The 22,528-nt window shown below is 38.8% G+C and overlaps 1 protein-coding gene across 1 annotated transcript; it reads left to right on the top strand.

Moving 5' to 3' along the window:
* Positions 1–13,944: 13,944 nt before the first annotated feature.
* On the top strand, positions 13,945–18,902 carry LOC120732882 (vitelline membrane outer layer protein 1 homolog). Its single transcript, XM_040030761.1, has 4 exons — positions 13,945–14,202; positions 15,059–15,171; positions 17,522–17,825; positions 18,848–18,902. Exons 1-4 carry the CDS (start codon positions 13,990–13,992, stop codon positions 18,848–18,850), a joined length of 633 nt encoding a protein of 210 aa, XP_039886695.1. The 5' UTR covers positions 13,945–13,989; the 3' UTR covers positions 18,851–18,902.
* The last annotated feature ends 3,626 nt before the right edge of the window (positions 18,903–22,528 follow it).

Genomic DNA, 22,528 nt, shown 5'->3' with positions numbered 1-22,528 from the left:
AAGTGAATACATCCTGTGGTCAGTTAAAATTTACCAGCAGGGGCATTTGCATCAATATTATAACTAGTGTTCAAGAGACTTTTTGAATGCCTCTTGTTCTAAAATGTTACTATTTTTATCCATTTGAATATTTTCCCAGCCAGGCTACATCTGAACAACAGAAAGCATCATGGTTGGTTACCTGCCAGTGGAGCCAAAAAGCATGGCTGCTAACAATTTTTGGAGCAGCTTGGCTGGTGTTAATAAGTAATGCTCCACATTATTTGAATTCTCAGCCCATATTTAGCTCATGCACAGACACTGTATTGCTCACAAAAGCTGCTTTAAACAGCTCGACTGTGCACAAAAATATGTTATATTATCATGTAATATCGTAGGTGGTGGTTAGCACTGTCACCTCACAGCAAGGAGGTCCTCGGTTAGAGTCCAGTGATGAGTTATGTTATGTTGATCCTATCACCTGTAGTGTATGTCCTGAAACCTTGCAGGGCAATCGATGTGTCACGGCAGACTGGCAAAGACTCATATGTGAGGAGAGAAAAGACTTCATTTGGCATCTTCACTCATCTCTTTTCACTCTCTGTGTGTTTATAGATCAGTTTGCATTTAATCTTTAATAATTAGTTATTATTAATCTCTGTCTCTCTTTCATAGTGCTTGTCTAATCTTCCTGTCTGCCTCTCCTAACCCCCCAAACAGTCACGGCAGATGGCCACCCCACCCCGAGCCTGGTTATCTGGAGGTTTCTTCATGGGAAGTTTTTTCCTTCGTATTGTCGCCAAGTGCTTGCTCAAAGGGGGTCACTTAATTGTTGTGTGTTTCTCTGTGTTATTGTAGGGTTTTGACCTTACAGTACAAAGCACCTTGAAGTGACTGATCAAATAATTTAACTTTTAAATAGAGATTTTGTTTTTCTTTGGCAAAAATAATAATAATAAAAAAAAATGTTGAATGAAGCAACAGGAAAATGTACTAAAGGCATCAAAAGTAAAGGTGTTCCACCTTTATAATAATGTCATATTCTGTGTTATCATATTGTTGTGAGTAAACAACGATTATAATAGCTAGACAATTGTTGGAAATGGGCCACTATTAATTTAAAAAAATCAGTTTTCTACCAAATTAAACTGTAGCAGTATGAAGGGAGCAAAAGAGTGCAGTGTTGTTATTGAAAGGAGTCATCAAGGAGCATTCTGATGTTTGATAGAAAAGCAGGTATGAGCAAAAATCCCCAAGCTGCAGGTAATCCTCCTGTAATCGTACTTATATTATGAGTGCAAGTTAAAGTGAAACCCACTGTTTTGAATTATCTTGCATCCTTCTTTTGGTGTGAACACAGATTAAACTAAAATCATTATGATTAAAAATCTACGTGTCGACTCTTTTGCCTATTGACATTGCTCTTAAAATATTTATATATTCTGTGTTTTCAAAGAAGAATGAAATCCTGGCATTAATTGATCTTCTTAATTTTAACTTATAGTGCAGAGAGCAGTACAAGCACAGATACTCAAACCTCACCCAGGAGACGTCCAGGAGGCATCCTAGTCAGATGCTGAGACGACGTTAACTGGCCAGGGGAGATCACTGTCATGTATGTGCTCCGGCAAATCTACAGCAACTGTGTGACTCTATCATGTCCCAAATCTCTGATACTCAACAATCTGTTGGTACTACCAAACTGTAACTAATGAAGTGACCAGTGACCCTCTAATATCACTGCTAATTACAAAGCAGTAGTTCTGAATAAATGAACTGTGAAATATTAGACTGTCAGTTGTTTATAATAAATCAGTTTTAGAGATGAATGTTGTCACTATTAGCAATCAGGCTCACACTTTCAAAGTCTTTGTGCATCTGCTTTCAATATAGAACTATAATAGTAATATCAAACTTCTTGTTGTTACTTTAATTACTATTTCAGACTGAAAGCGCCAATGATGCAGACACTTTAACGTGTGTTCTTCCACTTTGCGGCACAATGTGTTTATTTATCTAATAAAATATAAGCAAATGCGTGCTTTGGCATATTGTGCTGTAATGCATTTAAGGTTATTGCGTTTGTGAACTCATGGCACACATGAAGGGAAGTGGAAAATGTTATTCCTTTATTCTGCACTGCAAGCAAAACACATTGAAACGAAAGAGGACAATTGTATTACAGAGTCTCGTGTGTATTAACCCTTCATCACAACAGTCTGTGATCACTGGCACATTCACGTAGTCACCATCAATTATCACAAGCTTTTGGGCAGATCTCTGCTCCTGCAGTCACCGCCTGACACAAATGATCAGTAAATAATGTTTGTCGTGTCTGCTTGCTTGTGTTTTAACACCGGCGCAGAATGGCAATGCTCCAAACTGCCTTCTGTCTCTGTTGGATTTATTTGGCTCAGGCCTGAATCTAATTATTTTCACAGTGATGGATGAGATAGCTGCCACATTTTAATATGGGAGTGTGTGCAGCTTCTGAGGAATGAATTCCTGTGTGTTAACCCACCCAAAAATCTAAATTCAGCAGCTTTGATTTTGCATTAACAGAACATATATATTCAAAGGGCTAAAGTCTTTCATACCTTGGGCTTTGTAAAACAAGATCAATATTTCAATTGGACTCCACTGATGGAGCAGACAGAACAAATGCTGAACAGCAGATTGGTGTCTGGAAGTAGCAGTGCCGAGTACCACAATCATGGCAATTATGTTACATGGGAAAGAATCGAAGTAGACTGACGACTTTTCTGTTTGCTCATTTACATGTAAATGCTGCTATTAAGTATTTTTAGGCATGACAACAAAAATACAGCTGTGCAAAACCAAAGCACTTGTTCACTGCAGCATGGCCCTCGCATATCCGCTGGTTTATTTATTTTGCGAGAACAGGATGGAGTTTAGTTCTAGAGCACAAGAAGGTTTAGGAATGTGATTGTATCTATATGATTTTGCAGGAGTGATGAGGTGGTGTTGTTTTTCATGTATTCCTGGTTAGAGTATTAGATAGTTTGATGAAATTACAGCCATATTTTAAAATGGAATAGAAATGCTGAATTGTAAAAGTGATTTTCTCACAATTGTGACAAACCACGGGGAAGATGACCCAAATGTAGGACACACAAAAGGCAGAGAGAGTTGATCTATATTCTTTATCAATGCCAACGTCGTACACAGGAAGCAAAGCAAGGCTCACCAGGGGCGGGCAAAAGGCAAAATCCAACAAAAGTCTCAAAATGCATGCACAAGCAAATCAATTGCAAACTGAAGGAAAACAAGAGAAAATCCCTGAAAGGTTCGGGGGAAAAAAAGAGGACAAGTAGGCAAATGAAAGACAGGAGGCATGTAGAGTGGCTTGCAAAAGTGTTCGGCCCCCTTGAACACTCCCACATTGTCACATTACAGCCACAAACATGAATCAATTTTATTGGACTTCCACGTGAAAGACCAACACAAAGTGGTGTACACGTGAGAAGTGGAACGAAAATCATACATGATTCCAAACATTTTTTACAAATAAATAACTGAAAAGTGGGGTGTGCATAATTCTTCAGCCCTCTTTGGTCTGAGTGCAGTCAGTTGCCCATAGACGTTGCCTGATGAGTGCTAATGACTAAATAGAGTCCACCTGTGTGTAATCTAATGTCAGTACAAATACAGCTGCTCTGTGATGGCCTCAGAGGTTGTCTAAGAGAATATTGGGAGCAGTCAGCCAGTCCAGTCCAGTCCAGTCCAGTCCAGTCCAGTCCAGTCCAGACCAGACCAGACCAGACCAGACCAGACCAGACCAGACCAGACCAGACCAGACCAGACCGAAAGTTATTGAGACATTTAAAGCAGGCTTAGGCTACAAAAAGATTTCCCAAGCCTTGAACATCCCACGGAGCACTGTTCAAGCCATCATTCAGAAATGGAAGGAGTATGGAACTGGACGAGCTGCAGAGATCTACAGCTCAGGTGGGGGAATCTGTCCATAGGACAACTATTAGTCGTGCACTGCACAAAGTTGGCCTTTATGGAAGAGTGGCAAGAAGAAAGTCATTGTTAACAGAAAACCATACGAAGTCCTGTTTGCCACAAGCCATGTGGGGGACACAGCAAACATGTGGAAGAAGCTGCTCTGGTCAGATGAGACCAAAATAGAACTTTTTGGCCAAAATGCAAAACGCTATGTGTGGAAAACTAACACTGCACATCACTCTGAACACACCATCCCCACTGTCAAATATGGTGGTGGCAGCATCATGCTCTGGGGGTGCTTCTCTTCAGCAGGGACAGGGAAGCTGGTCAGAGTTGATGGGACGATGGATGGAGCCAAATACAGGACAACCTTGGAAGAAAATCTCTTGGAGTCTGCAAAAGACTTGAGACTGGGGGCGGAGGTTCACCTTCCAGCAGGACAACGACCCCTAAACATAAAGCCAGGGCAACAGTGGAATGGTTTCAAACAAAACATATCCATGTGTTAGAATGGCCCAGTCAAAGTCCAGATGTAAATCCAATCGAGAATCTGTGGCAAGAGCTGAAAACTGCTGTTCACAAACGCTGTCCATCTAATCTGACTGAGCTGGAGCTGTTTTGCAAAGAACAATGGGCAAAGAATTTCAGTCTATAGATGTGCAAAGCTGGTAGAGATATACCCTAAAAGACTGGCAGCTGGAGTTGCAGCAAAAGGTGGTTCTACAAAGTATCGACTCACGGGGCTGAATAATTATGCACACCCCACTTTTCAGTTATTTATTTGTAAAAAATCTTTGGAATCATGTATGATTTCCATTCCACTTCTCACGTGTACATCCCTTTGTGTTTGGTCTTTCACGTGGAATTCCAATAAAATTGATTCATGCGGAAAAGTTCAAGAGGGCCGAATACTTTTGCAAACCACTGTAGGTTGAGGTGACTGGCTGTTTAACTGACCACAGGTGAGCCTAATGATGGCAGAGCAACCACACAGAAGGGAAAGCAGACGAAGCCACAAACAAAAACTGAGAACAATGTAAAGAAACAAAGAATTCCAACATAATACTGGAGATGAAAAGAATCACAAGCAGTCATAACTTATATTTATTTTTTACTTTTGAAATTATAAACCAGTCTTTTGATTTATTGATGTATGTGTGATATGCATTTTTTTTTCTTGCAATATTTCCGACATATGTCATCATGACTTTTAGAGATCACACAATTTATCAGCATGGTATCTACAGTTTTATATTTTTCTCATAATTTTTCTTTTGTTTTTAATTTCACTTTGTTTCCAGAGTGGTGTCGTATTTTGGGCCCTGGTCCAGCTCCTCTGTTCATCCTCTCTGTGAAACAAGCTCTTTATTCCTTTTTTAACTAAGCCAGCTGTCTTCTGATTGGCTGACATTCACACACAGAGGGTCTGAACAGGAGGTGGCTGGGGCTTATGACATGATATTTTGGCTCTTGTTTACATTATACATCTCCAAGAGTAGAATCAACAGTCCAAAATCAAGTATTTTAAGCAGTACTTGCACTGACCTCATTATTTGAAACTTCTTAACTCAGCATCCACTAATTTAACAGCACATCTGAAAAGCCTAATAAACCCTTTAATAATTAATTCTGGTTTATTACTACATACATTCTCCTAGTACCTATGAGTATGCTTGATGAAGTAACGAGTGGCTTCCTTTAAACACCTAACCTACCACTATTCCTTTTGTCTTATTGGCAGATGTCTGTTTTGTTTTGTTCATTTCCCGTGACATGCATCGACACAAGATATCAGTTAGCCTTCGTTTAACATTCACCAACATGACAATGAAAGTGAGGATTATAAAAAGAAAAATGTTTTATTTGTTTTGCCAAATGCTTCCTCTTGGCAGCAGAACAAGGGTCTGCATTTGTTTAGCAGATGTGCAATAAAACATGATGGATCATAGCGTCTCAGTTGTCTGTACTAAGCGATTTTCTCACTGTTACAGGTGGCTGTGTGTACCAGGTGATATATGACTATGAGAATGGTGACAACATCACAGACACTGTCTTCTTTGTGGAAACAAACAAACAAAAACACAACATAAAAAGTATATATGAGACTCAGACTGTAGCTCATTATGAGAACCGGGTCAGGAAAGTAGTGGAGACTCATTCCAGTATCAAAGGAAAAACTATATAGATGTAGGTGTTTCAGCATTTTCTTTCCTCCTAAAAATTAAGCCCTTGTTTCAACTGATTTCTACCTCAAAAAAAAAAAAAAAGAAATCCCAAATTTAGTCTGTAACAGCTGCAAAACAGTAATGAAAGCCTAAATGAGCAACCCTGAGCTCTATGGATGAGAAGCACATTAAACCTCCTTTTGCAATGCATCAGTGACACTGACTCATCATTTTACGGTTGATGAGACTGAACCTGCTCTAAAAATTTTCAGCTTCACCTCTGACAAGTAGAAATAAACCACAACCTGCCCTACATCTGTTTTAGTCTTAGGTCTTGTAGGTGGCCTCTTCAGTGAATGATCATGCTTGACAACCATTGAAAAAAAACTGCCAAATATATATTTTAAATACATACATGGACACAGAACACAAGGCTCTACATGCCTGCCGGTGCCTCTTCATCTGTATGATTTCTTTATTAAAAAAGGAAGCAGTCCTTCCGTTCCGTCCATTTTTTTTCATTAAATTGCTCGAAGAAAATCATTTAACCCATAATTCTCTGTCCTGACTCACTCTGCTTTGAAACATGCTATCCAGCAGCTAATTTAGCCAATTTTTGCTCTAATCCTTTTTATGCCCCAGTGCCTCCAAAATGTTGAGGTCCATCTGACCAAGTTGGCTTGATTACAGCTCTTTTGGATTTTCTCCTCAAAAGGTGAAGTGAGCTGGCCGAGAGGTGGCGGTCCTCATCTATGAGCTGTCTGCTCTCATTTGTTTCTCGGCCAACTGGACTCAAGTCTTTAATCATACCTGGAGCTGCCACCTAAGACAGGCGAATACTTTCCAGAGTGAAAAAGGCTGACCGAGAAAGAACTTTATTCAGAGAGATTAAATTCCCAAATATAAGTAGACTTACATGTGTCTTTTTTTTAACTCAAGTGTGCTTTAATTGAAAATTCAGTGATAATAGATTCACTGAAAATGAATAACAGTACTCACAAAACTGAGTTAAGTGTAGGCAATTAAACTCAGGACCATAATTCCAGGAGACCGGCCAGCTTCTGTGATCTGCTCTCTGTGTTGAGTCTGCTGGTGCGTTCACATCATGGATATAGTTTTATTGCATTAATTTTTATCTGACTATTCAAGAAGCTCTTATGATTGTATGATTAAAAATACTAAAATTGGCAGCATATCGATTGAGATTACAGTACTTTACACTGAATAGTGGACTTGGCTGGCATTTCAGGATCATTAGGTTTCAAATTGCACATTTAAAAGAGTCATTAGACCTCCGCTGACATGAATGTCATCCATGGGAAATTCATAATTATAGTAACTCAGTGCTGATCTTAACATGGCAGTCATGAGCTTCTCAAAAGAGCTGCAGTTCACATTTTCTCCAGGAGTGGTCCCTGTTGTGTTGCCATGCTTCCACACCTACCTGCTCTCTTGCCCCTAATTCCTTCCCTACACCAGCTCCATCTTCTCCCAGCCAGTTTGTCTATGTGGTCTGAAATTGAAATTCTATGTCAGCAGCTGTTGTTGTATACCTGCCAACCTTTCACTGCCTTCAGCATGGATTGTGCATGTCTACGTGGTTTCTTTTTTAAATTTGTTTTCCCACACATTTATTATGTACTCAGCCTAAGATGTAGTTGTCTTGAATATCTTTGTAGTATTTCTGCATCTCTGTGTAAGTAATGCTTGCTGATCTTAATAATATAATATTTCTGTCTGAAAAGGCACTGGATCAGAAAATCACATGCTCATTCTGTGACTACACTGAGATTTCACCGGGTCATTTTGCCCTAGGTGCAGCACTAAATACATGAAAAAGGCAGTTTGTTGCGGATCTGCTTTACTGCAGCTGCCAATCTCATGAAATACTGCAGTTACTTTATAAATGCTAATATCAGAGAGATACAAAAAGAATGTCTTCTGGATTTGGTGTTGCATTATGCAGCTTGTCATAAATGGACATTTCAGGACACATTCTTGCTGCATTTGTTGACTTTATGTAACCCGACCCAAATCCTAACAGTGGTTTATTGCTGTAAAGCTCTTACTTTGAAGGAAAACCCGTTTTTCTGAAATTTAACCAAACATCAAGTGGAAGCAAAAATGAAATGTGAAACTCTCCAAATGCTACAAGCAGTCCTGGTGTCCTGACAGCTCAGTGTAACCAGTTATGTAATACATTCTGGTAACTTTGTGTCTCAGATAACAGGGCACAGTTTAAGTTTTATAAACTTCTCTGAGATGAATGGCTAAAGAAGGAATTGTAGTTACATAGTAACTATGTAACTACCTATGTAACTATGTAGTAGTGCCTTAGACCTCTGTCTGATGCACATGAAAAGTGAGCAGTGCAGTATTATATATATATAACAAATATGCAGTTGAGTTGCCTGACCTACACAGTAAAGATAAATGGCACTGTGGGAAGGTGACATGCTGTTTCTGCTGTTTCTTTTTCTGCGTAATTCACCTTGTGACATGGCAGAGCTCCTCTTTGATCATTTCTGCCAAGGACTCGACTGACACATTATCCTTCAAAAAAAAATGAACCAGACTGAATAATAGCCAGAACCAGAGTTGGCTTTGTGTTATAATCATTTCATAAGAATAAAGTGCCAGACCTGTCACAATATTTTTCCCCTTAGCATAAGATTTCTGTCTTCACACTTGTGTATTAAATAAAGTTGATATCATTAAAAAACAAGAACATTTCAAAGTCAAACTTTGACAGCAGTCTAATTTTAAATATACAGCGGCAGTGTCTGGTAATATGTGTACTGGTAAGCTCAGCTACAGCTGGAAATTGATTCCCTCCTACATATCTAAAAAGTTTTAACTTGGTACCAAATAATCAAGTCACAGTTAATCACAAAATAACAACAATAGCAATAATGTATTGTTGTTATTTAGCTGTTCCTCTAACAGTGATGCTGTTGGAAAGCTTCTCTGTTCCATTTTAACCATAAATAGATTTTAAACAATTGAATATTACACAGTATGTTAGTACAGAGAATTATCACCAGACTGCAGTTCACCTTCAGCTTTATGAAGAGGGGGTGTCGGGGTGAAGGTGAGAGAACACAAGACATGAAAACTAAATGAGGGAGTGAATGAATGAATTATTATTAGACTTAATAAATAAATATCAGGCTGAAACAAAAATGGCAACCCAAAGAGAGAAGAGTCGAAAACACATTGACGCACATGAAGCAGAAATAAACCCACACAGTAGGGAACAATCAAACTAATGAGGACAGGCCGAACAATTACAAAGAAGGGAAAGGAACCAACAGCAGGAAGTGAAACCAAAACAAACAAGACACAAGACCCACAAGACAACTAAAGACAAATAAGACTCAGACATCAAGGTCAACAGTAATCATAAAAACTAGAAACACAACAAAACCCCAAAAATATACCTGCAACCAGAACTCAACAAAAAATCAGGACTATGACAGTTTCATCCACACAGTATATGACAGTATGGACACAACAGGCAGTTATTTAATGAAAAACAAAGAAAACCTTCAGAGCACCAAATGGCACACAGACAAAGTTAAAAAAAAAAAAGATCAACAAAAATGATCATAAATTCATATGTGAAATAATGCAATAACTAGCTGTAAATTGTAACTACTGAAATCATGCATCATTTTTTATGCTTGAAGTCATGCTTGGCTTCTTGAAAAAAACTCAGTATTTCTGTGAGAAGTTATTAAAGACCAAGAACGTCTAAAGAAAAGTGAACACTGGCCAGAAAAGCTACTCCAAATGCACGTTTATGTTGCTCTATTACTTCTTGATATGTAATTAGGCCCCAAAAATGAATTAGCTCGACTAATTCAAAGTCTAATGCTGTTGAGTGAAATAACATTATATTCAGCTTTCAAAATCACACAACGTACACATAATTGGAGCAAAACTCCTCTCCAGGCTGTGTAATTAACACCAATCTGTGGATATGACCTTTTCTATTAGTAACAACAGCTCTATGTGTATGAACAGGTAGTATGATTATATATATGCACAAGTATATACAAGAGTGTAGTCGACTAAAAGTTCTTCAAATTCAAATTAGAATCCATCTCTGTCTTTTCTTATCCTGCTCCACTGAAAACTGGCTACCAATTGTCTGTGCACGAAGGGACTTTAAGATATTTGGTGTAAAAATATGAGCATCAGTGTGCGAGGATAAATGTATGAATGCATTAAAACTTTATCACTGACAGTCTGTTTCATAAGATAAGGCCGTTCTCCTTAATTCAAGAAAAATGGGTTTGTTGGGTTTTATCTGAAAACAGCGATAAGGTTGGATGTCTGAACACATCCAAACAAGACAAACAAACTATTTAAAATATTCCTCGATCTCTTACAGTCATGTGAAGCTGTTGGATTGTTAGATTTTTTTCCCCTTGATATATGTAGACAAGTGAAATTGATTGTTTTTTAAACAGCACCTAAGGATAAAGATGGGATACAGAATCCCACAGAATCCCAAAGAAAACAAGGTTTTCCATGATTTCTTCTATAAAAACATCAATACATATAGTATTCTTCTAAAGCCTTGGCATCAGAGCCTTGTATTTCTCCCTTTAGCAGAAATGCCCTCTTGTAGGCGTTATGCATAACCGTACCCCAGTCACCTTAGTTTGCAATGAACACTCTTCCATGTAAAATTATTTTAGCTGTGAGATGTTTTAAGGTTTTGCATGTGTTACATTTTCCAAATTGATCACACGATTTAAATTGATTCAGATCCTCGCGTCTACTAGCTCATTCCATCACACCCCATTTCTTCTTTTTGCACCATTCTTTGTTTACACTGTATATTAAAGGTCAGTGTGCTGTTTAACCCCCAGCCCTCATTCCCCTGACTGGGATGAGGGTTAAAAAAATATGTAGAACCCAGAGGTATATTATTTTGTCATATTTTAGTTGTTTCTTGTCCCTGTGCAACCACAGAGAGCCTTTGGTTTGCAAATGATGCTCATTCCTGGTCGTGTAATTTTTATAGACAATATTGTGAGGCACAGCCAAGGGTTGGAGGGTATCAGATTGTGTGGGCTCAAGATTTCATCTCTGCTTTTTGTAGATAATGTGGTTCTCTCAGCTTCCTCCTGCACACTGGGTGGTGTGCAACTGAGTGTGAATCATCTGAGATAAGAATCAGCACCTCCAAGTCTGAGGCTGTGGTTGTAGGCCAGAAAAGAATGGAGTTTCCATTCAAATCTAGGCAGTTCCTGAGTTGCTTCCCAGAGTAGAGGAGTTTAAGTCTTGGGATCCTGTTCCTGAGTGAAGGGAGAGTGGAGTGGGAGATTGACAGACAGATTGGCACAGATGTGGTACGAGTCTGTTGCGGTGAAGAGAGAGCTGAGTGTGAAAGCAAAACTATTGATTTAAAGCCTGATCTGTGTTCCTACCCTCACCTGTGGTCATGGGCTGTGGGCAGTGACTGAAGAATGAGACTGCGGAAACAAACAGCAAAAATGAGTTTCCTCTGAAGGTTGTCTGGGCTCAGTCTCAGAGATAAGGTGAATGTGTCAGAGTAGAGCCGAGTCACCTCCTCATTGAAAGGAGCCAGCTGAGGTGCACGACCTGCTGGGAGGAGGCCCCGGAGGAGACCAGGACACACCCGAGAGATGTCTGGGCCTCACGATGTTTACTGTGTGTTTATTTCAAGTATTTCATGTTGAGGTCAGAATTGCATCGATTGGTTTCATCTTATAAATCCAACACAAATCATGTTTACTTGAGATTTCTGAAAAATAAATGATGTCAGAGTCAGAGGATGGTAAACAAGCTTTTAGATAATTGCAGTTTTGGTGAAATGGTCATTTCTAATTTGCATATTAATTATATATTTTTTGTAATAATACTATTCTTGGATACTATTCTCTCTTGGATGACATTAATGATGTTCTGAAAAGAAATAAGGTTTATTCTTAATTTATTCTTGGAGGACCTCAATCAGTAGTCTGTGTATATTAAATATGTCAGTAGGATGAGGGTTAATGTTCCACTTCGTGTTCAGCTTTCAGGGGATGCGCTCAGATTATCTTCATGCTCTTTTTACTTGAATTGAATCAAAGACTGGATGTAAAATGTGTTACATTCTCTGATCTTTTGTCCTTTTGTTGAAACAGAGCTGCTGGTCCTCTCGTTGTCTCTCTTTGTGTGTTCCAGGTCTGAATGTGACAAGCAAACATCGCTCTGTTCTTTAGTCAATATCTAGATCCAGCAGCAGGTGGGCTTTGCCTTTTGGCTGCTGGGCTCTGTGCTGGGTGAGGTTAGGTTTGGATTTTGTTGAGCATAGCTTGAAATGTCCTTCTGGAAAGTGACTTGTGTGGCAAACTTGTAAAACCACAGCCCCTTTTCTTTTGTGTTTATTTGTCAATTTATCTTTAACAACCTTTTCGCCTGTTTTGTGGTTAACCAAAGAGACTATGGTTTCTAGAAAGAGTGGGAGTGGTTATGTTCATTGTTATTGGCTTGGAGATCCCAAAGTGTATGTGCTTCTGTTTTCATTTACATTTTTTAAGTGTTTTTACTTATTGTTACTTTGTAAATAAATTTACTCCAGTAGAGCCTTTCTTTATGTAATTTACACAGCCCTGCATTTCAAGAAGCGGTTATAACATGACTGATGTAGTTTCTGGGAATGAAACCAGACAAGATGCCATAAACTTCTTTCTAGGGTCAACAGGGAGCGACTGGTCTGTTTTCAAAAAGAAGCCAGATTGTGTAGAAATCTATGTGAAAACATGGATTATGTCATGCTATATTAATTAATACAGGATGATTTTTCTTTTAAATGAGCACCACTACTTTCAGACTAATAAACCACTACTGTATGTGTGTGTGCTGACCTCAGTTTTTCAGTCAGCTCAACCTTTAATGAAAAAAAAGTGATGGACAAAATGCTCAATCCATGGTTTTCAACAGTAGTCCACAAACCAGTGAATGATGTCATGGTGGTTAGATGCATCTTTTATAAACAGCCGGTGCCCTGAGGCAACAAAGCAACCCCAAACTACAACACTTCTCCCGCCGTGGCTCACAGCTGGTCTGAGGTTGTTCTGAAATGTGCCTACTGTTACTGAAGCCAAACAGCTCTATCTCTGAGTCATCTGTACACTGCAGATTTTTCCCTAAAGAGTTGCCTGTAGGTTCACTCACTAACTCCAGTTATCCTTTAATGTTCTTTCTGAAAAGAAATGACTTTCTCCTGGCACACCCTAGCCCAGTTAAATTTGTGAAATCTGTAGTTTGGGGATGTTTAAAAGCCCTTTCCAAACTGAAATGCATCAGCAATAGTTCTAAGAAAGAGTCTAATTATGGGAACCTGGTTATTATTTTAGTGGATTTGATGGTGTTGTGTCAGCCTTGTACAAAATGAACAGCAGCGTATGTCAACATTACTAATAGACACTGTTTCTGCTTAGTTGTAGCAGACAAACTCTGCAGTCTATATTTGTTGGGAATAGTATTTAACAGTTCTAATCCTTGCAAGATCAACTTCAAGAATTTATAAGTGCAAAGGTTTGATTATGCAGAAATATGTCCTTATAGAGTTTCTGTTCCATGCATTCTGTGAAGTAAAAGATGAGTGGTCTGAAAGCCGAAAAACAGAGCCTTCATCTCTCCGAACGTCACTAAAATCGAAATCTTTTCTTCTTCCAACACCAGCTGTTTATTCCCACATCACCCTGTAATGTTCCTCTGTAAATGATTCATCCTGCTACAAGTGGTGTATTTCAGAATCAACGGGGAAGCTATAAGAGCTTTGAGCCCGAGGCCTCTTTCACTCGTTAGTTGGCCTTTCAGATTGAAACACTGACTCACTGCTGTCAATATGACAAGTCTGCTCGCCGTTGTGGCCGTGCTGGCTGTGCTGTCCGCTGGGTTCTGTGAGGAGCAGAAGAGCTTCTCGCAGCGAGCTGGAGCGGCTTTCAACAGCAGGGAATATAAATCTCTGCTTACTGTGAGCAACGGAGAGAGATTTGGAACCTGGACCTGGCCAGAGATGTGCCCAGAGAGTTTCTTTGCTGTTGGATTCAGTGTCAGGGTAAAACAACGTCTCTCAAAAATGCTATAAACGTTACTTTGATTAAAAATGCATCTACTGCTGCTGATATGACAAACGAATGCCTTATCTGATGGTTTTACACTTCCAGCAATTTCACATTTCACTTATTTTTCCAACCCAGTAATACTGAATATTAAATAAAAATACACAAAACCAAAAACACCCTGAAAAAAAACTCTTCAAAAAACTTCTCATGAAGATCAAGATATCGTAGCCATTATTATACTTTTGGTACATGCTGTTGTTTACAGTTTTTTTGTTTTTTGTCTCATCATTTTTAACAGGAATTGAGGAACTGATTTTACTTCCATGCTTCAATTTATGATACTTTATTTATTTTAGATGTTTGTTTTCTGGATTATTGCTCATCTTTCTTTGTTGTTCCTCTTACTGGTTAATTCATATGTTTGCTTGATTGACTTTTGATGAGCCTTTATTGTCAGAAGAAATGAAAAAATTGATCTTTTTAGAATTTGAAATAAATAAACTTAAAATTTGTAATTAAAAATCAAATTTTGGTTCCCAGATCATATTTACCATAAATTTAATTGTTCATCCTCTCCATACTGGCCTGATGATTTCTTCATCGCATGATTCTAGTAAAGAAGATGAAAGCCGAAATCTTTTTTGTGCATTAAACAGCATGCAGTGTAGATACTGGATTTCTCTCACTGCCTCAGATACTCTGCAAAGATGAAAGTGGAACCTGAAAGTGTTGTGTAACCTGATGTGAACTTTTATCCTCAATGTATCAGCTGCTTTACCGAGAAGCAGATAACAAACTGGGCTGATGAAAATCGTTTCTGCTTCTGGGAACTGTCCTCTGTTTTCTCAGGTGGAGTCTAATCAGCACGGGAGTGATGACACTGCTCTGAATGGGATTCGCCTTGTCTGCGCAAAAGATGGAAACCGCAACTTCCTGTACACTATTGAGTCCCACACTGGCTAGTAAGCAGTCATGAATTACACTAATCTCCATCCAGTTTTAATATTTGCCTGAATTATTTATTCATGCATTAAATCTCAGTTATAAGCCATGAACTACAATTTGGGTTGCCAGATTATGAAATTTGGAGGTGTTTTAGTCTAGGTTAGGTGTAACATATGTAAAAGCAATTTTTAAAATAATTAATTTTCCTCCATTGTGTACCTGGTATACAAGTTTATTTATATATTAACCTAAATTTTCTTGCTACAAAGTGCTACATATTTCAAATCAGGTCTCAAATAATAAAAATACTTCAAAAATAAAGAAAGATGCAATACAATACACAATAAAGATTAAATGTGCAAAATAAATAGACACAAATTTATTTACAAAGGTAGAAAATATTTGAGAATTTTACAAAAGAAAAATAGAGCGGAATGAAATAAATTTGTAGTGTAATGTATTAAAAAGAACAACTTTTTTTTTTTAGATTATTTTATGAATAATGGTTATGGTATTTTTCAAGCATCATAGAAAAGCAAAACCCTCCACAAACTCTCTACAAACAGATGGGCAACAAAACAACATGTTAAACACAAAATGTGAGTAACTTATGAGATAATAGTAATAATCATAACAATAGTAATAAACATGACATTGTAATCTGTAGCGAGAATAGGGAGCAGGTGTAACAGTGAAGCTACAAGGAGTAGATACATAGTTTAAATACCCTGAGTCATCCATCCAAAGCAACAGGCAATGCACAAGAGAGGTGAAGAAGAGAGTGCGGTCAGGGTGGAGAGGGTGGAGACGACTGTCAGGGCTGATTTGTGACAGAAGGAGAGCAACAAAAGTGAAACAGAAGGTTTAAAGATGGTAGTGAGACCTGCTGTGATCTATGGTTTGGAGATGGTGGCACTAACAGAAGTGGCAGAGTTAAAGATGTTAAGATTTCTACTGGGAGTGATCAGGATGGACAAGATTATAAGCGAGAACATCAGCCGGACAGCTCAGATCAAGCAGTTTGGAGACAGAGTTAGAAAGGTGATGCTGAGATGGTTTGGACTCGTGATGAAGAGGGATAGTGGATATATTTGGCAAAACGTGATGAATTTGGAGCTGCCGGGCAGGAGGAAAAGACGAAGGTCTCAGAGAAGATGGATGCGCTGAGAGAGGACATGCAGAAATGGTTGATGTAGCAGTGGAGGATGCTAGGGTGAGATAGAGGCATATATATCTCTAACTTGAGAACAGACTGAATGTCTTTCCATGTGAAAGTGTCAGGAAACCAGTTTTACCAAAGTTAATGCATATGTGGAATATCTGTTGAACCAGACTGAAATGAGAGATGAAATACAAGGTAGTTTGAAAGCTTCAGAAGCAGATCTCCATTGATAAATAATATGAAAGGGCTCTTTCTTCTTAAGTGTAGGCGAGTCTTTCCTAACTTTGAATACAGATAATAATGAGCAGTAGATGTGAAAAGTTGTGATGCACTGTGATAGACAAGGGTTCACTGCTGTTCAGTATTCAGGGAGAAGTGTGACGGTACAGAGTATTTTCATAATCTGAGCCAGACAGACAGATTTATGGGTGAAACATTACAGACAGCCTTCAGTTCTTTCTAAATAGGCTGACATGTTTTTCATGTATTTTTATGTTCTGGTCCCTGTTATATTTTTTGCTTTGTTGTCTTTATTTGTCTTTTTAGTTTCTCATGAGTGTATGCCACTCATTCCTTTCATTTCCTTGTCCATTTACAATTTGTGCCTTCTGCATTTAGTTTTTTCCCAGAACTTCCTGAATGAGGCATACATGGATACAATTGTGTGATCAGCAAAAACAAGCACAAAAATGCTATTTAAGTATTCCATAGTCATTTATGTAGAAAACCCACAGTAGATCAAGCATAAATCCCTGTGGTCATATTTCTGATGGCACTGATTGTTTGTGCCACCCACATTAGCAGTTTGGATTCTCTCTGTTGTGAAGATCTCATTTAACCTGTTCACAACAGATTTGTTACCATTATCAGGTAGGTACGGCTAATAAATACTTTGTGTCTTATTGGAAAGTGGCCTCATTTGTACAAGTTTTATTTCAGGAGGTATGATCAAAATGTTGAGGTTGGAGCTATCCACACTTTCTAATGATCTGTGTAATATTTTGTAATTTTTATGGTTCAAGGTGCTTCCTTTCAGCAGGTACTTTGGAAGCAGCAGGATGCTGGAGGCTAATAGTTTTGTACTACGTTCAGAGAGGAAATGAAAGCATTGCTTCTGCCACAATCATAAATATGTTTTGGATGTTTAAATGTCAAGTTTATTTTCCTCCCCTTCATTTTTCCTTATTTAATCTGTTCCCACCCAGCTTCGGTGACTGGTCCCAGCCTCAGTACTGCCCGAGCGGAGTGCTAACCTCTTTCCAGATTCGTGTGGAACCCCATCAGGGTAGGTTTGGTGATGACACGGCCGTCAACAACATCAGGTTCCGCTGCAGCAGTAACCCAACGCTGGAGGGGCCCGGCATGGGATGGGGAGAGTATGGCCACTGGAGTGAGGAATGCGCTGATGGAGGCATCTGTGGCATCGAGACCAAGATGGAAGAATACCAGCATGGCCTGGATGACACCACCCTGAATGATGTGCGTTTCCACTGCTGTGCATCTCAGCAGGTAAGATGAAGGTTAAATTGTTAGACTACAAATATTTGGTGAAGCACACGTGAAGATTTACATGAATGTGTGTGTGAAGGGCTATATTTGAGATGACCTGTGGAAGAGAGAACAATTTTATTTCAGACATGTTACCAAACCAAAATGGTAAAATGGTAACATTGACTCTAACCTACAGACATAATATCAGCTCAAGGAAATCTGGAGCAACTAAATTGCAAAAAGCTGCAAAAAAAGCTATTTTTACATGATGCCTTTGCACATATATGCAATAACAAACAGAGAACATGTCTGTATCCCAGAACGCTACACATGTGGTATTTTGAGTGTTTTTAAAATCACAGCCAGCTGGGTGACTCTGCCTCAGGATTTCTAATTAGCTTAAGAGCTTTTGATGATCGTATGAAATTTTCTCCAGATGTTTCTGTATGATGGAGATGGAGGTTTGACTACTTGAGGAACTTTACCGCCAGATGTTCACATGTTTGGAAACATTCAGATATATTTCACAAGTCAGTATTAGTGAGAAAAAAATGTAACACGCAGGAATGCTTCAGAATATTTTCTTGCTTACATTGCTAACTTGCCACTGCTGAAATCTACGTGATTTTAGCCATTCTTTGTACCGTATGTTCTGAAAGACAATAGAGGTGAATTATTCAGTAGAGATTGGCTGAAATTTCAGCTGGTTTTATCGATGGTGATTAGAGTTTAGCCTTTTTGTTTGGCATAAACCAGCTGGTCATGGCACGTGGCCGGTTCTGTTGGAGGAGTCTTCCTGTTAAAAGTTTTTTCTCTCCATTGTCTCCAAGTACTTGCTCATAACAAAACTTTAAATTTCTCCGTATGTACAAAGTCCTTCACAACTGAATACTCAAATTAGTTATTGCTACAAAAGTTGTCAGAGAGTTAGAGCAAAGTAATGAAGCTAGAAGTGAAATATTTAAATGTCACATAACTGGTGGTGTATACAAAATGTTGCTGTTGCTTTATAAATGTATGATTTGTATTTTTTTCCACAGTGACTGCCAGCTTAGAAGCTCAGTCCAACATCTAAAACTCAAAGAAGACGAATAATAAAAAAGCTCATCTGAAATGTGACGTTCCCTGTGATGTTTTTTCAGGACCTGCAATGTCTCGTGTTTTTTTCATTTGTCAAAAACATAGCCGAGTGTCACCTTCAACATCAAAAACAAAACGATTAAGGAGCTCTGCCTCAGATCAAGCCCTCATTTGAAGATCCACCATGTCATCCCCTCATCAGCATGAGAGCGGCATGTTTTCATATCCTGTCAAGTGAACCAATGAGTTCACAGTAAAGTCATAACAAGCATCAGCCGCTGACACAGCCATTTCCTAGAATTCCTACTGGAACTAAGGTAATTAGGAAATGACAAGAGAGGGGGTATTAATTAATTTACAGTTTAAGGCCTGACAAAGGTTGATAAGACACCGATTGGCACACACAGAGGTAATTTTGCTAATTAATCGGTGAGCAGTTAATCTGCTAACACAGAGTGCGTACGGAGGGTTGGGGAGGGAAGTGGAGGACGTTATCAAACTCCGAGGTAATGGTTTTCAGAACATTTTGCAAGTCAAGGAAAAGCGATTACAGCCTCTTATGTAGGCTTCATCTACATAGGGCCTCTTGGTTGTGATAATTAATACAGCAGTGCTGACCTCATATCTAAGTTCAAAGTGTACTTACTGGTGCTGATGCTCAAGTGCACTTGTTGGCATTCTCAGAAAAACAGAGATGCTGACTTTGACAGGAGGAGGGGTCACATGGCATATAGTTGTGTTTAAAGTAAAAATACATCTCATCCATCATTTGAATTTTCCCTTAAATGTCTAAAAAGTAAAGGGAAATGATATATATGAGCGCAGATGGCCTAAGGTGCAAAAAACTTATTTTCTGTCTATAACATCTTTCTTGTGAAAGTCATTATAAACTCGGCTATATGCAGCCAAACTCAGTTAAAAAACAATAAAGTGATAGAGTTAATGGAGTAGAGTAGAGATATGAATATTCTAAGGGCACCAGCAACACAAGGTGGATTAGAGAAATGAGTGCAATAATCCAAAACCCTCAAAACTTTTAAATTACCCTACTGATTATTTCCTAAGTCACTGTTTGGATAAAGCTTCTACATTTACAATAGGTGCTCCAGCCTGAGCAATGACTGAGTCATCACACTGAATATAAAACTAAAGACGGTATAAAAGATAGACCCTGAATATGATCTTGGAAGTTAGCATTTTGGTCTTTTGTAGCAAGAAGCTACTATAAAAGGGATACGTTATCAGCTCCACAGACACACATATTGGCCACTGACTAGAATTTAACTCAGCAAAAATAAAGCATAAACTTCTTAGATGGTCTGCGCAACATTGAGGTGATGATCCATTAAAAATGCTTCAAAAAGCACTAACACAGTGGAGATGTTCTGTGCACTGGCTTGAAGTAGTTCTAAAAACCATTTACTCTCCTCCGAGTTATTCTGAAGGAGGAAATGATCCATAGAGGCTCAAAGTGTTTTTTATTTTCTATTTTTTTTTGTGTGTGTGTGTGTGTAAAATGTTTTTAAAGCACTAAAGTTGAACATTTTAACATAGGAGTCTCTGGGGAGTGACTCGCTTTGGAGTCAGTCTCAAATGCCTCCTGGAGGACCTGCAGTTGCTGACAATCACACATCGGCTTTTATGGCTGCTGGTGTTACCGCTTGGGCAAAACATCACAGGTAGGTTTGAGGAAAGATTTCAGTTTGGGTTGAAAGAGTCGACCTTCATTGATATTGTTACGAAAATAAATGTTCAAATCTGCAGAAGGCAGCACGAATGCTCTATTTCTCACATGGCTTCAACTGGACACCACACAGACTTTGTAGCAGGGAGCTGGCAGGTTAAAGACAACAATGTCCATTCTCACTCAATCAGGTGTTCACGTTTTGACATGAACCTCTGCTGGGTAATCTCTGCTTCTCTAAAAAAAACCCCAAAAAGTCCAGGGTTGTGTGAAAATGTCTTTGGTTATATATATATGAGACTGTTAAAGTCCCCCTTTAGACATATTTAAAGTTAAAGTCTGGACATTATGTTTCTGTAAAAAATGTAAAGTCATTGTTCTGTGTATTACAGCAGTGCTGCCAACACTCTTAGACCTTTTTTTCTCTCTTTGATGAACATTGGATTTAAGTGAATTGGATTTGACTCTACTAATTACAGAATAGGCGTCAGACAGTGGATTTTTTTCAATCAAATAAATATTAACTGACTAATCATTTCAGCACCAATACTAACAAAACCATTAGGAGTTCAGTCTATTTTGAAAATAATTTCTCTTTGCATTAGGCCTCAGTTAGTCACTAGATGGCAGTGCTGCACTGAAAGGGACTTTAACCAACATCTCACCTGTAACAGTGAGTTTTATGGCAAGATGCTGGCAACATAAACATTGTACTCTGATTTTATTCACTGAGTGCTGTGAGTTCTAGATGTATCACTCCATAGCTGAAAACACTGCAGCGCTGTAGGCTCCACTCCAGAGACCCTTTGGGGACAGCATTGGAACAGCGTCAACCTCCTGCCTGAACACTGTTACAGCATCCCCCAGCATATGCATGAAAACAACATTTTTTGAAGCCACAGAGAAACCTCATTATTCAAAAACGTGCTTCCCTCAGCAAACTGTTTTATGTCATTACCTGTGGGCCCTGGAGTGGAACCTTGTGGATGTAGCACCCTGAGGTCACAAGTTTAATATACAAACCACAGGATCACTGTGTTTCTTACCATTTTAGTGGCTCTCCGGTGGGTCCCCAATCTGCCTCAAGAGCCATTAATGCCTCCTGCAGTGAGGAGAATGGATATGGTGTTTTGGTTGAAGGCAAAGCCTTCCTCGTAATGACCTTACTCTCCCCTGGGCTCTCAGCTCATGACTTATAGATCACACCGGCTGTGTTGAATCAACTGTAAATATAGTTCAGCTCAGAAGCACCATAGGGTTATTATAATGCGTGTCGGTCAGAGATTTTATGTGATACTGTGATGCATAAGGGACAGTTTTCAGCCTGAATTGGGTTGTTTTGATATAAGAACAAGAGAACAAAATGGTATTTCTGTGGTGTTAGTGTGTAATAACTATCATGTTGATCTATTCTAAGGTTCACACAGTAATGAAGGTAATAACCAGATGGAGCAGAACTTTAAAAATTATCCTTTCACAGAGAGAAAATCTTAATATGAGGCTATAATTCTCTGCTGCATTATGCTTCTTTCAACATTTTCTCTGCGTTCAGTGGCCTGAAGTTGTCGTTTCACATCTTTCTGTAGTCCTCCAAGGATAGACTGTCCTTGCGCAGAGCGAGAACTCTGCGTTCTGAATAACTTCTTTTCTGGGTTCTGACACAGAGCACTTTATGAAGGACAGCCATTGTGTTTCATGATTCTGCAGGGTGTGCGTAGATGGCTGGGAGGCTCAAATTCTTTTCTGCTGCTAGTACCCTTTGAAAGCCATTTACACGATCTTATGTCTATATGCCACAGTGTGACTTGTGCTGTGTATGAATATCCTTGTGTTTGAGGTGTCATTTGAAATATTAAACTTCCATTTCTAACATTTACAGAAGAGGAAACTTACGTTGTTACATTGAATAACTAAATTGGTATAGGAGACATTATAGACGTGGCACTCAAAGAATCTC

Source organism: Simochromis diagramma, unplaced genomic scaffold, assembly GCF_900408965.1.
Source record: "Simochromis diagramma unplaced genomic scaffold, fSimDia1.1 OVJJ01000361.1, whole genome shotgun sequence".
Taxonomy (NCBI): domain Eukaryota; kingdom Metazoa; phylum Chordata; class Actinopteri; order Cichliformes; family Cichlidae; genus Simochromis; species Simochromis diagramma.
This window is presented reverse-complemented; position numbering and strand designations above follow the sequence as displayed.

Bases quoted from the DNA above. Each gene is read 5' to 3' on its own strand.
- LOC120732882 (XM_040030761.1), top strand. From the start codon at position 13,990: ATGACAAGTCTGCTCGCCGTTGTGGCCGTGCTGGCTGTGCTGTCCGCT. The intron at 14,203-15,058 runs GTAAAACAACGT...CTGTTTTCTCAG, and splicing joins CTGTTGGATTCAGTGTCAGG to GTGGAGTCTAATCAGCACGG. The intron at 15,172-17,521 runs GTAAGCAGTCAT...GTTCCCACCCAG, and splicing joins ATTGAGTCCCACACTGGCTA to CTTCGGTGACTGGTCCCAGC.